Source organism: Sphaerodactylus townsendi, linkage group LG07 (genome assembly GCF_021028975.2).
Source record: "Sphaerodactylus townsendi isolate TG3544 linkage group LG07, MPM_Stown_v2.3, whole genome shotgun sequence".
NCBI classification, from domain to species: domain Eukaryota; kingdom Metazoa; phylum Chordata; class Lepidosauria; order Squamata; family Sphaerodactylidae; genus Sphaerodactylus; species Sphaerodactylus townsendi.
Window position 1 is genome coordinate 103,296,628 of NC_059431.1, and position 14,712 is coordinate 103,311,339.

General features: G+C 45.6%; 2 protein-coding genes across 3 annotated transcripts in view; both read left to right on the top strand.

Annotated features, from left to right (window-relative positions):
* Positions 1 to 10,445, top strand: part of LOC125436570 — a 27,648-nt gene extending 17,203 nt beyond the window's left edge. The window contains exons 5-9 of one of the 2 annotated variants that reach the window (XM_048503702.1): positions 1,021 to 1,164; positions 2,465 to 2,683; positions 6,194 to 6,376; positions 8,555 to 8,688; positions 10,177 to 10,445. In XM_048503702.1, coding sequence (XP_048359659.1) covers positions 1,021 to 1,164; positions 2,465 to 2,683; positions 6,194 to 6,376; positions 8,555 to 8,688; positions 10,177 to 10,279 — 783 coding nt within the window. In that variant the 3' untranslated portion in view covers positions 10,280 to 10,445. The remainder of the gene's footprint in view (positions 1 to 1,020; positions 1,165 to 2,464; positions 2,684 to 6,193; positions 6,377 to 8,554; positions 8,689 to 10,176) is intronic. The other variant, XM_048503701.1, reaches the window with a different exon arrangement.
* Positions 10,446 to 13,828: 3,383 nt separating this feature from the next.
* Positions 13,829 to 14,712, top strand: part of GAK (cyclin G associated kinase) — a 94,712-nt gene continuing 93,828 nt past the window's right edge. Inside the window, exon 1 of the mRNA XM_048504419.1 lies at positions 13,829 to 14,119. Coding sequence (XP_048360376.1) covers positions 13,978 to 14,119 — 142 coding nt within the window. The 5' untranslated portion in view covers positions 13,829 to 13,977. The remainder of the gene's footprint in view (positions 14,120 to 14,712) is intronic.

Below are 14,712 nucleotides of genomic sequence, written 5' to 3' on the forward strand. Positions count from 1 at the left end.
TTGTTTCCCCCTAAAGCATTTGAGGCCCCATTAAATCTCCTTCAGTTTCTCCCAAAGCAAACTGAGAGGTGATTTGGGGAGGGTGTTTGACCCGTGTCTGCCAGCCCCCTTGCTGGCCTTCAGAAGACAGGGCCCCAGTCTCAGAAAACTTGCTTGCTGGATCCACACTCTCCTCTGGTGATGTATCCCATTGTTTTCCCGATTTCCCTCTCAAAGATGAATCAGTCTGATTGCAGCAGGTGTCCATACTCCCTCCCACCATGGCACCCAGTAGGCATAGCCTGATAACACAGGATTTGTGTTCAATCATTTGCCCCCCGACCCCAGACCCGGGCTTAGAGTTGGGTTTGAGGATCCCTACTCAGTCTGGCTCTTTGTTGCAGAGCCCCAGAGACCCACTCAGCCAGCTGCCCCTTAGAGCCAAGGGCAGGGGCTCACCAAGCTCACCAGCATCATGGTGTCATCCTGTGGTCCCTTTGCTGACATCACTTCCACTCCCCTGGGATTCGCTTCCAGAGAAGGAAGAAGCCTCGGCCAGACTTAGATAGGATGGTGTCCTCAAGACCACCACAAAGATCACCCTGATGTCTCGGTGTCATTTTTACATGCTGTGAGGCCCCAATCCTGAACGACCTGCATTTTTGTTTCCCCCGTGTAGGCCTTTTCAAGTGCAGGAACAGGTGCTGTTTTGCTGCTGTTTTTGCACGTCATGAAATGTGGGAAGCGGAGCAAGAGAATCCCAGCCCACTGCTCTGTGGACTTGGTCAGGTCTGATCCTCACAGCTTTTTTAAAATGGTAGAACTGTGACATCCACAAAGATGCTGTCCTGTCTAGTTTGGTCCCAAAGTGGTTGTGTCAGGCTGTCGGTCACTGAGTCACAGCGTCCTGCAGTTAGAAGGAATTGATGCGGGGGACATGTTTGCCAAACAACATTTTTGCAATAGTTCTAATGCAGTGGAAATGCAAATTTGTCTAAAGAACTGAGGAACGTGGTCCTTTCTGTTTGCATCCTGATGCAGGGCTTGATGTTTGGTTATGCCACGGATGAAAGCGAGGAGTGCATGCCCTTAACTATCCTGTTAGCGCACAAACTGAATGCCAAGGTGAAATCTCTGGAGAGGGACGGCACTTTGCCCTGGCTTAGACCAGATGGGAAAACACAGGTTGGTAAATAGCATGAAGAATCAAATGAACAAGCATGGCAGCAGGCAGGACGAGATGCGTCCCCTGGGGAATAACGGACAGCTAGAAAGCCGGGAACCGTTGAAAGGCTACGACTCCCAAATGAGCACTATCCACACCGTGCAGATGCTGTCGCACTGTCAACAACTCCATGTGTACTTGAGTCTAGTCACAGGCCAGTTGAAGCAATTTGGCAGGTTATAGTGGTTACGTTTTCCTGGAACGCTGCCATTTCAAGTGGGCTTAGCTGTTTGAATGTTCAGCTGTTTAAAAATAAACTCCCTTTGCCTCAGGGAGATGGCTAGATCAGATGGAAGTTCATTTATTTACTTCATCCAAGCAGGTGACCAGACCTAAAGTGGCTAACATGGTTCTCCCTTCCCCCATTTTATTTTCACAACATCCCAGTGAGGTAGGTTAGGTTGAGAACGTGTGACTGACCCAAGGTCACCTGGCAGCCTTCTTTCATGGTACAGTAGGGATTCAAACCTGAATCTCCCAGATCCGGTCTCACATTCTAACCTCTACACCACACTGGCAGTCTTTGTCTACATGCAATTTTTTCCCCTCTGGACCTGCAAACACCCTCTTCTTGTGTGCACCCTAAATTGCTATAGTCTGTACTCTGTTCCATAGAAAAATGGTAGTATGGTCAGTTGATGTGCAGTTGAGAAAATTGTATGTTTCTGCATTAGAGTATAGTCCCAAAGAAATGTGAGAATTATCATTCATTTTTATGCACTGCCTTTGTGAAAACCATTATTTTGTGCATTACTGAACATGGTACTTTGATACAAAAGTATTTATAACTCATTGAACAACTTTCAAACAAATGGGGGGGGGGCAGGGCTAGGTAGGCACTAGGACCAAGGGAGAGTGTTGCACGACAAAGATGATCTGGTATGCTTTGTTCTGTGGCGAAGGAATATACAACCCTACTACCATCTTTCTGTGGAACAGAGAACAGTCGAGTGTCTAAATTGATGACTAGTGAAACTTCTGCTGCTTCCACAAAGGGGTGGGAAAGTCACCCCTGCTAAAGAAGAAGTGGTGAGTAGTGAAAACGGCATCCTCCCCTCCCTACCCTGCAAAATCCTTGTTCTTTAGATTTGAAATCCAGTTATGTTACATTGGTAGTTGCATGTTACATTCTTATTGCATTTTTTAAATTGTGTGATTTGTCTTGGGCTCCTCAAGAAAGGCGGGCTATGAAGGTAGTAAATACATCCGTGCACACATGTAAATAGTTCTGAAAAATCTGATCTGTGGCCAATTTCTCAGGTTACAATGGAATACAGAGAAGTTGGTGGTGCAGTAGAGCCGATCCGTGTGCACACCTTGGTCCTTTCGGTTCACCATGCTCCTGGGGTGCCGTTGAAGCAAATGCAGAAAGAGCTGATGGACAGAGTAGTGAAAGAAGTGATTCCATTAAAATACCTGGATGAAAGGACAGTCTACCATCTCTTGCCAAGTAAAGCGTTCCTGGAAGGTGGTCCTAAGGTAAATATCTGGTATTATTCCAACAGCCAGTAAGGAAACCAGGCTCAGAAAATAGGAAGAAGAGCTCAGCAGGATTGGCGAGAGACAAGATGTGGGTTTGTTGTGGGACGGAAACAGACCACCATGGAATTGAAAGCTGGCATCTGATTTAGAAAATGGACTCCATTTGCGTAATTATTAGGAGTTGGACTACATCAGTCATTTGCAATGGGGTCGGTTTAACCCTCAATAGGAAGATCCAGCTGCAAACAACTGGTGTAGTGCGACAGTAGGGCTGTATGCTACCACGTATGTATGCCCACTCATTGCCATTAAGCTAAAAAACAGCTATCATCATTAACAGAGCAATCCTGCATGTGATTACTAGAAGTACATACAAATATAATCGGTGGGACTTACTCCCAGCTTAGTGTGCTGAGGAGTACACTGTTTGTTACATTCCAGCGTGACCAAAAATAGATCTATGCAGGCTTGAAATTTTTTTTAGTGACTGGTGTCACCATGGGAGGGAGCAAGCTTAGCGCCTCCCCCTTTCCTGTATACTTTCACTGTCACCTACCTTTGGCGAAGACTAAAATACTACATAGTTTCAGGCAGGTATGTTGGTCTGCAGTAGAAGAGCAAAATTTGAGTGCAGTAGCGCCTTAAAAGATGTAGGGGGGGGGGCGTTGAGCTCCCTTCGTCAGACACATTATCTTGTTGTTGACCACCAGGTGGCAGCATCTCGTTACAAACACTGTTGTAAAAATACCGCCCCACAGTTGAGTCCCCGAGTTCATTGAAGCCATCAGGTTTAAAAGTGTGTCGTTCTGCTTAGGAATGCACTACTAATCTTTGTGTCCTCATGGTTCTTTGGGGAAAGGAAGAACTCACAGAGGGCTTTTTCACACGAAGCACAAGCTGAGCTTTTTAACTGCACTGGTTTTTCTCCTCCATTAAACACCGTATAGTTTGTCAGTAATTGCCCACCCAGTTTTTCCTGAGTTTTACCTTGAGACTCTTTAGCATTTCAAGACCTGTTATCAACTCCATCTGCAATAGAGAGCAGAGCTCCCATTCAGTTTTTTTTTTAAATGAGAGAGGATGAATTTCATATTGAGGGAACCTAAGCTCTGTGAGCACTGAGGACTACCTGGGAAGGATCATTTGTGAACCGTGCACAAAAATATCTGTATGATTCACCCATTATCCTTGATTGATTAATCCCTTTTGTAGAGGAAGATACTGGGCAAATCATGCATACAGTTGTACATGCAAGTGTCTTCCCTCACATTTGACACTATTTGATGCTTCTGGGTCTCTCCTAGGCCCCTTCTGCACATGTAGAATAATGCACTTTCAATCAATCTTCAGTGCACTTTGCGGCTGGTTTTTACTGTGCAAAATCAACTTGCAAACAATTGTGACAGTGGATTGAATGTGCATTATTCTACATGTGTGGAAGGGGCCCTAGTCTTGTGCCTCACTACACGAAGGGCTTTTATCTCTAGCCCCAATATGTGGCAGGTGAGTGTGGTAGTTCTCTCAGACTCTCTGTCTTTATTTTGTCTAACAGTTTATTGAGGCCCCTACTTTCTCTGTGTACCCTATGACACACTGATTAATTCTTTCAACACCGGGTCTTTTCACTCAGAAGCTCTAACACATTCTGCCTATGCTCACACAGAGCTTTAACTCTCTCTGATGAGAGTTTTGACACTCCCAATCCTTTCACTCTGGAATCCTGTCTCCTTCTGCCCTCTTTGGCTCTCTGACAGCTTTTGCTCATCCAGCAAAGCTCTCTCACATGCCCACTCTAGAATCAACCAATCATAACGTTTTCTCATCTCCCACACTCCCTTTCTCTCTCCAACTCAGCTCTTGCAAACACACACTAAAATTATTAGCACTCCCTTCTTGCTATCTATTTTTCCTGCTGACCCTCACCCTGCCTCATAAGTGGCTGCCAATGCCACCACCTGTTTTTATACACCAGTTTTCAAATAAGGTGTTCAGAAACTATCATTTTGCCCATTCACATACATCACTTTTAGCTTCCTGTCCTTTTCCTGACTCACAGTGTTGCTGCCGAGAGCCACCGATGCCCAGGACTAGTAACAGACCTCATGTTCGATCTGTGGGGAGCCCAGTTGGGGGGAGGCTGGTGGCAGGTCTTCCCCCCAATGGTCTGAGCAGTGGGGAACTAGTGGCAGGAGCTTTACTGAGGCAGCAGTGCCCTTCACGGCGGCGGATACGAGGAGCTGGCAGTAATAGCTTTATTAGTGAGTGGAATGGGAGGGGATCGGTGGCAGAAACCCCCCTGCAACGGCGAGAGTGAGCCCCACCGAAATGGTACAAGCAGGTGCAAGTTGGTGAGAGGTACATCTTGTCACATCAAGGAGTAAGGGGCCAATTAAAGGAGAACTGGTGGCAGAGGTTTTCCCATAGTGATGGATTTGGATTTCCCATGGTGGCAATGGTGGACGTTTTTTAACTTGCCTGTACTGTTTGTGGTTGGGAGGTTCTTTGGGGCACTATACTGACTGTGATTCCCAACAGCTTGCCAACAACAGATTAAACAACAGAGTTGGCGGCAGAAATACCAGAAGAACTGCTGGTCTCCCTGTACTGAACCTTTACATCACCACTTTCGCTGGCCCTGCCAAAGTGTAGTTTATTATTAGGTGTATAGGCTACCAGGAGTTGTTAGTCTGTATTTGTGACTTAGTTCTCTTGTATTTAGCTAGGGGTTGAAGTTTCTCTTATATGTTGTCAGGAGTAGAGTAGGAACTAGGTAGCGCTACTAGGTTATTCTTGCAGCAGTTATAGTGAAGGGTAGTTTTAGTTTATTGGTAATGTTTTATAGTGTATACTGTACTGTTATTATTTTGCCTTGTTGCTTAAATTAGTTTATTGGTTATGTATTGTCATGAAGTTTATATATTGATGCGTTGAAAACATTTGGTTGGAAATGTATCAATATATTTCTATTTGATTGTTGTGTATTGCTACTCTGATGTTGCTAATGTATTGATTTATATTGATGTATTAGATATTGTATGGATGTAGTTGATACCTGAATTGTCTGTTAATGCTGCTGTTTTTGTTCTTATAATTTGTATAGCCTGAAATGCTTAGTCGCCATCTGAAATTGGTTCTATTTAGTCTTATGTATTTTATTACTGTTACTGTTTGTTATTGCTGTATTGTTGAAATGTATTGTTTTTCATGTTGTTAGCCGCTCTGAGCCCTTCGGGGATAGGGCGGGGTACAAATATAATTGAAATGAAATGAAATGAAAAAAATTATGTTAAATTTTTCCACAAATCTGGAGGTGCCTCCGAGTTTGTAGCAGTACCTTGAATGAAAATAGGAGTCCTTTGCTATCAGATACTGTCATGCATGCCTGAATTTCATCTTCTTTTTGGATGTGTTAGGGATGTTTTTACAGTCCTGAGAGATGCAGGTAACATCACCTGTGACTGCAAACGAAGATACCTGGAATAATTATGGTTTTTTTCCCCTCCTTAGAGCGATGCTGGCCTGACTGGCAGAAAGATCATTGTTGACACCTATGGGGGCTGGGGGGCCCATGGCGGAGGTGCTTTCTCAGGGAAAGACCCCTCTAAAGTTGATCGCTCAGCAGCATACGCGGCTCGATGGGTGGCAAAGTCCTTGGTGAAAGCAGGCCTCTGTAGAAGAGCATTGGTCCAGGTAAGAGAATGAGCCGGCATTATTTGTCAGTTGGTATACTACAAAAACAGGAGCTGTAGCAACTGAGTTCAAAGTTTAGGGCATTATTAAGGAGGAGGAGGAGGATATCTCCCTTTTCTCTCCTGTAAGAAGACTCAAAGGGGCTTACAATCTCCTTTCCCTCCCTCCCCCACAGTAAACACCCTGTGAGGTGGGTGGGGCTGAGACAGCTCCAAAGAGCTGTTGTGTTGTGACTTTTGACAACACACGATTGCCATGTCTGTAGCCATTCCTGTGCCCGATCCTGTGCATGTTTGCTTACTGATTGAATTCATTGGGGCTTACTCACAAGTAAATGGGCATAGGATTGCAGCCTAGAAACAGTGAGTTTCTTTAATGCCTACTTGCTACCCTATAGACTTGGACTGATTATGAACAAGGTGGACTGATTATGAACAAGGTGACCGATGGGGTGTGTGTGTGAATGTCTGTTGTGGCAATGTCTCTTGTACATAGATATTTCGTTGAGACCTGCTTTCACTTTCCATTCTCTCTGCGGCAAGCAACACCATTTCTAGTGTGATTTTGAATTTGCTTTGGGACCAAAGTGGGCAGATTTGCCAGTGTACACAGTTTTGCCCCGGATGTCTTGCCCCACAGTCAGTCTACCTAGCTCCACCCTTCCCACTCCCTCACACTCTCATCCACTCCTTCCTCCTCATCTCCCTTCCATATTGCTGGCTCCTTCCTGCTACTCTAAATAGATATCGATATCTCGATATAGTAACAACAGAGTTGGTTTTTGCAAGGAACAGTACAAGCAGAGTCTCTTTTTGGCTCCAACCCACCTCTCCCACTCTACTTCGGCCCTCCCAGATGATTGAGAGGGCTTCTTAAAACTTTATTTCAAACAAACCTCTATGTTAAAACAAGCCTCTCTCTTCCCCTGAGGGAGCAGCAATGGCAGGACAAGAGAGAGAGTGTGTGAGAGATTCTCTGTGTGTGGAGAGAACGGAGGGAAGGGGGAGATAATACAAGCTCTAAGATATGGCCCCCTTCTTGAGAAGCATGTGGTCCAGGGAATTGTTTTGCCTCTTTCATCGGTGGGGGGATTAACTTTGGGAAGAAGTTCAATATTGATATAACTGCAATGATGGAAATATTGATATAACAGTAATCTTAAAGCTTTTACAAAGCCAGTAATCTTGTGTACTGGACAGAGCCTTCACGGCTCTGGCCCCGGCCTGGTGGAACACTCTTCCTCCAACTGTCCGGGCCCTGTGGGACCTTGGTGAGTTCAGCAGGGCCTGTAAGATGGAGCTGTTCCGCCGGGCCTTTGGAGGAACCGGCCGCTGATGGTGCCCCCTCCCCGCCTTTCATGGCCCCTTTCATGGCCCTCTACATCTGGGACCTGCCATTCCTCCCTCTTGGGGAGAGGATTTTGAATATGGTGCTGCTGGACGTCACTTATTGTATTTTATTGTATTGTATTTATAAGATTTAGCTTTTACTGTTTTATCGCTGCTTTTAAAGAGGTAACCATTTTATGTTATTTTATGTTTATTGTTGTACACCACCCGGAGCCCCTCGGGGATAGGGCGGTATAAAAATCTAATAAATAAATAAATAAAATAAATGTACTGGATGTGATGAGATCTGTGCCTTTAAGGCTCAGTCAATGGGTCGAGTTAAGGAAAAGCAGAGGCCCAGCAAAGTTCAGCAAAGTGCACAGTGAGGAGAGGGTGCCTCCTCGTGTGCAAATGGAGAAACATTAAAAGACCTCACTACAAGCCCACTGTGCAGTGTAGAGCCCCAAAGAAAAGTGTTCTATGCAAAATGGGCATAGAAGTCCGGAAGTAGATTAGGTTTGATTTTTGGGAAAAAAATTAAATACATTCCTTAGATCAGGCAAGAGTAGAGCTCCTGTTTTTCCAAGTATGTAAAGTATCATCCCTCTGAGTAAACTAGTTGTTTGCCCTTCACCACTTCACCTTTAACAGGAGGCTATGGCATAGTAGGAGGAAAGCGACAGACCTTATTGCATAGCGGCATAACCAAGTTATTGGCTAACAGCATGTCCTTCTCATAAATCACCCACAAGGGATACCAAGCTGTTCTGGGTCGCTATCGAGCTATATATTCTCATTGACAAAAAGGCTCTTCGTTTGCTGGGTACCTGAATTTGCTTTATCCTCACAGCTGTCATATGCCATTGGGCTGAGTCACCCTCTGGCCATCTCTGTTTTCCACTACGGCACATCAAACAGATCTGAGGAGGAGCTCCTCGAAATAATTCAGAAAAACTTTGACCTTCGCCTTGGCCCTATCATCAGGTGCGTCAGTCCTGAATGGATCTTGGGATCGCTAGCTTTTTGCTGTGCTCTGATGAAACGTTTTCAAGTGTTAAGTGGGGGTGGGGGGATAGGCAGGGGAAATCTCCCAAGTCACTTTGCTCTAGAGTTGCCAACTGGCCTGGAGAATGTCCTGTCCCTTTAATAATGGCTTAATGTATGGAAACAGGCAGTGGAAGCTTTCCAAGGCACAGAACTCAATAACAGGGGCCCATTCCGCACATGCAGAATAATGCACTTTCAAACTGCTTTCAGTGCTCTTTGAAGCTGTGCGGAATAGCAAAATCCACTTGCAAACAGTTGTGAAAGTGGTTTGAAAACGCATTATTTTGCGTGTGCAGAAGGGGCCAGAGAGCAGCAGTGGCGTAGTGGATAAGAGCAGGAGTACTCTAATCTGGACGAACCAGGTTTGATTCCCCGCTCTGCCACTTGAGCTGTGGAGGCTTATCTGGGGAATTCAGATTAGCCTGTGCCCTCCAAAACATGCCAGCTGAGTGACCTTGGGCTAGTTTAATTCCTATTAAACCTGAGTGACCTTGCCCCCCCCCCTCTCCCTCCTTTTCATCTTATAGGTAGGGTCCATTCCATCTGTAGGACCCACTCTTTTTCTTTCCCCCTCGGGAGGGTCTAAGAGGGACTTTGTGGGCATTGCTGTATCATGTATTAATTTGCTGCATTTTAAATATGTTATTTAGTGATTAACTTATATATTGATTTTATGCTCATTGTATTTGAATTTTATGTTGTCCACCGCCCAGAGCCCTTCGGGGGTTGGGCGGGATATAAGTTTGAAAAATAAATAAAAAATAAATAAATAGTCACAGTTTTTCTGAGTTCTCTCAGCCCCACCTACCTTACAGGGTGTTTGTTGTGAGGGGGGGGGGAAGGGAAATGAGTTTGTAAGCCCCTTTGAGTCTCCTTGCAGGAGAGAAAGGGGGGATATAAATTCCTCCTCCTCCTTCTAATAAGCAAATTCCTATTAAACCTGTGAAGAGTGTAATTCTGCTCAGGATTGCACTGTAAGGCAGGTTACACTTTAAAAAATGTTCCTTGCTGGCCATTCTGTTGCTTATTTTGGTAGGTGGAACTACAATGCCTATTGCATCATTTCAGATGTTGTACCCGATACTCCAAACCACACATTTCCTGCTGCTTGTCATCTTTTGGTTAAGGCTTTTCTATTCAGACTTCAATGGTGCTCTTGTACGCAATTGTTTGCAAATCTATTTAAATGAACTAGATGGGCATGCTGCCCATGTTTTCAAAAAGTCCATGCCTACTATTCTGGTATAATGGACTTGCAGTGGGAACTAGACAGAATCCTTCAGAATATTATGAGTTTTAATTTTTTATTTTGCTTGTTTTTAGTGTTTGGAGCATTCAGGTAAAAGTGCATGTGATGTATTATGCAAACAGTCACACAAATACTTCGATCTTCAGCGACAGCAATTATTTTGTCTTTGCTTATAGGGAGCTGGACTTGAAGAGGCCCATTTATCAACGGACTGCATGTTATGGACATTTTGGAAGAGAAGAATTTACATGGGAGCAACCTAAAAAGCTGGTGTATTAGAGCTGTTTTGGTAGTGGGGTTTCAAAAATGCCAAAATTGTCATAAGATCAAAACTGTCATAAGAAAGATGTTTTGTAAACAACAAAAAACGTTGCAGTGCCAAAACCTAATAAAGTAGCAATGGTGTAAAATATAATGAAATAGTTGTGGATATGTATTGTTGAAGGCTTTCACGGCTGGAATCACTGGGGTGCTGTGTGGTTTCCGGGCTGTATGGCCGTGTTCTAGCAGCATTCTCTCCTGACCTTTTGCCTGCATCTGTGGCTGGCATCTTCAGAGGATCTGAATAGATCCTCTATTCAGCTCCTCTGAAGATGCCAGCCACAGATGCAGGCAAAAGGTCAGGAGAGAATGCTGCTGGAACATGGCCATACAGCCTGGAAACCACACAGCACCCCAGTTGTGGATATGTCTGTATGCTGGTAAAAGCAGTGTGTGTGGTATGATAGTACATCAACCACCTGTAGTACATAGATCCCCTATGTCCATTCTACTGTGACCTCCAGACAAACCAATTCTATTATTTTCTGGTAAAGAGATTATACTTGGAGGAAACCTAATCCCCCCCCACCCCCCAAGGAGATCAGTTTCCCTAAATGAGTGCATAGCTGTTGAGGGTAGTTCAGGATGAGTTTCCAGTTTGGGGGGGTCCTGGGCAGGAGTGGGTGGGGGGCCTTTTGTACCCACAACCATATGCCTCCATTCACACCTCCCTTCCTGTCCACTTCTGCTTGTGAATTTCCTATCACTGGCACTCACAGCTACCTGTATGACCCACACTTATTTTCCTCTACAGGACCAAATGGTGCTTGCGGCTAGGGGTCCTTCACCTTGGCTGCTTGGCTGCCATGCTTCTGTGCATTACTGGGGCTGTCGGGCAGCATGGACAGCCAGGAATACAGGTGGTAGAGATCAAACTGAGCTTTTTTGTTTTTAAAAAAAATCATATTACATTTAGCAATATATCACCAGATTAGATATTTGGTCATTGACCGTAAATAAAGTATTCTAGTCACTGGATTAGAGGGCTCACTGTTCCAGAGATGTAACGATAGTCCACCACTTCCTTGTTTCAGCCTTGGGACGGGACTGTCTCCCCCACCTCCTTCATGTGCAACAACTCCTCCATAGCCAGAGAGAGAGAAGGAGAGGGAGGATGGAATCTGCAACACCTCCACCAAAGCACATCTCTCTCTCTCTCTCTCTCTCTCTCTCTCTCTCTGGCCAGCCTTCTGTCTACATTGAACAATATGCACGTGGGCTGTCATTCCCCAGCTGTTGAATGACTTTGTGAAACTTTCACAACGGCCCCTTATCTTGTAATTCTCCAGACAATCCTTTTCCAAAAAGTCTACAAAAAATCCTTAAGGTTCTTTTTTTTGCTTTGTCATATAAGAGCTGACTATTTGGTTTATGTTTCTTTGTGTAAATTATCACACAGTAATAAGCCTGCACAGATTTTGTTTATGTTACAAGGAATAAAAGCTTATTTATAATTGTTTTAATGCATGTATATTGAATATTACATTGGTACATTAATAGCATTAGCAATACAGGTGGTTGCTTGGACTGTTAGCCTTTGAGCAACCTACCCCACTTTCATTATGGTTGAGCCACCTGGAGGGTGGCATCCCTACTCTACTCTACTGGTTTTAAAAGGTACTAGAGAAATTGCTCGAAGAGCAGCCTTTGAGTACAATACCTGAAAAACACCTTCACATTCAGAGGCAGTCTACCTCTGAACTCCAAGTATTGGAGATTAACGGGTTAACTGTCCAATTTCTCCCCCGCTTATGAACTTTCAGGGGCTCCATCTAGCCACTGGTGGAAAAACAAAACGGGCGCTCCTTAGGTTGGCCTGCATGCCTAACTTGACTGCAAGGACCATTGAACTGAGGTCGGACTTGCTTTTGAGTAATGCAAGCTTTGCATTGGGCTTTGCCTAAGAAGCGGTCAACTTTTACACTGGATGGCAGTTAAAGGCACAGTCTGAACGTCAACTGCGTGTGTCATCAGTTATGATGTTCCCCAAAGGAATTTACACCTACAGACACATGTCTTGCATAGCACAGATCGCACGTTTCTTGCATCCGGCGGATACCCAAACCCTGAAGGTAGGCGTGGCTTGCATGCCAGAAGGCACTTGAACTCCTGGCGGAAAAGGTGGGGTGATCATTCTGGAGCACTGAAATCTTGTCAGCCTTCTGCACCAATTAAATAAAACTGTGATGTTTTGCAGACTAATAATAAACCTGTTAGTCTTCAAGGTGCCACAAGATTCCTTTTCTTTTCTGGGGCATGGAGTTTTCTTTATGCCTAGATATAATAGGAAATATGGGAGACCATTGTAGAAATGTCCTAAATCACAAACTACCCCCCCCCCTCCGCACTATAGAACATTGACAGTGAAATGAAATGGTGAAAATGAAATAAACACGAATAGGACTCTTGCGATATCTTAGAGGCTAAAAATATTTTATTCCAGCATGAGCCTTCCTGGACTAGAGTCTATTCTTCAGATGTCATGAATGGATCCCCACCATGCAGTTATTTTATGTACAAGATTAGGAAAAGAGATAAAGCAATAGCAGCATCAAGGAGGGAACGTGAAATGCAAAAAAGCGCAGGTTGAAATGTAATTTACACAGCCAGCGTAGTGCAGCACAGTGTCAGATTAGGATCTGGAAGATCCAGGTTTTAATCCCCCCCTTCTGTCAATGGAAACTTGCTGGGTGACCTTGGGTCAGTCACACACTCTCAGCCTGGTCCCAAGTAGGTAGTTGAAGGGTTGTGAAGTGGAACCAGGCAATGGCAAACAACCTCTGAACGTCTCTTGCCCTGAAAACCCTATGGGGTCCCCATAAGTCAGTTGTGACGATGGGAAAAACAACCAAGATGTACCCACCACCCTTCAGAGCTAATCAAGAAAAAATAGCTAGGTAAAGGCAGACAACGCCTGCAATAGCTGGGAAGTCTGAGGTTTAGTTAAAATAACTAAGAAGTCTCGAGTCTAAAAAACCGGGCTTCACTCTGGAGTAAAATCTCACCAATCTTCAAATTGCCACAAGGTTCCGGTTTCCTTCTGCTACAAAAGACCACTTCTGGAATGTTTACTTGGTCGTGTCAATAACCTCTCCCCGGCGTGCAATATGTTGCTAACCCTGGACTATCTTGCAAAGGTATTGTCAGCTGTTTGCAGGAGCAGCGCAATTTAAAACAAAAGCAAAGCCAGAATGAAAAGAAACAGGACTTGGACAGGGGTGTCCAACTCTGCCCCTTCAGATGTTCGTGGACTACAATTCCCAACAGCCTCTACCAATTGGACAGAGACGACACAAATTGGGAAAAGGCCGACTCTTCTTGGTGGGGGGAATCTCTAATCACAGAGAAAACAAATCCTAGATCTCCCCATCCGTTTCCGCCGGACGCCCTTTTGCGAAAGAATAATGACGTAAAAACAACCGGGAAAGGCCTCATTCACGCAGAGTGGGCGGAGCCCAAGGAGGCGTGGGCGGGGCGCCACCTCTCGGCTTTTGACGCACGACGTTGGCGGAAAGGGCTGCGGTGCGGCTCCGAAGGGAGGGGAGCGGAGGGTACGGTGGCCGGCGAGGGTCACAATTGGTGGGCTCGGCGGCAGGCGGAACCGGCCCGTGGGCTCCCGTCTCTCCGCCGCCGCCGCCGTCCACCCAGCCCCGGCCATGTCGCTGCTGCAGTCGGCGCTGGACTTCCTGGCCGGGCCGGGCTCCTTGGGGGCCGCCAGCCGGGACCAGAATGACTTCGTGGGACAGGTGGTGGAGATGGGCGAGGTGAAGCTGCGGATCAAGAAGGTCATCGCCGAAGGTGGGTGTCGTGGGTGTGGCGGCTGGGGAGAGGGGCAAGGAAGCGCTGTGGCCCGAGCCCCCCTCTCGAGATCCTGGCCCACCATCTTCCCCTTCCAGCCACTACACCTGCTGTGCCCTCCTTCCTCATACCTTGGCTCGCTGAGGTCTCCCAGTTTCGTACCTGAAACGTAGTAAGGAAATCTTAACCTGCTGGGGAAATTTGGGGCAGGAAAAAGGGATCTTCGCCTGCTGGACTTCCGAAGCTTCAGTTGAAATGACCAGCGCTGGGGCAGAAAGACAACTGAACCTTTATTTCGTGTGTCCTGTTATTATTCTGTTTTTCCTTGCGGGAGCTCAAGGTGGCATTCATGACTTTCCTCAATTCCCTTTTTTAAAATCCCAAAACCAACCCTGAATCTTTTCCCTTTCCCCGTTTTTCGACTCACAACAACCCTGTGAAGTAGGTTAGACTGAGAGGGAAAGAGTCCCTTGAGATGACCCAGGTTGTTTTATGGCAAGCGGGGAGTCGAACTCGGGTCTCTCTGGTCTAGTTAGTTTTTATCTTCCCTCGTCTGCTGAGGAGCTCAGAGAATGGAACAGATTAGTTTTTTC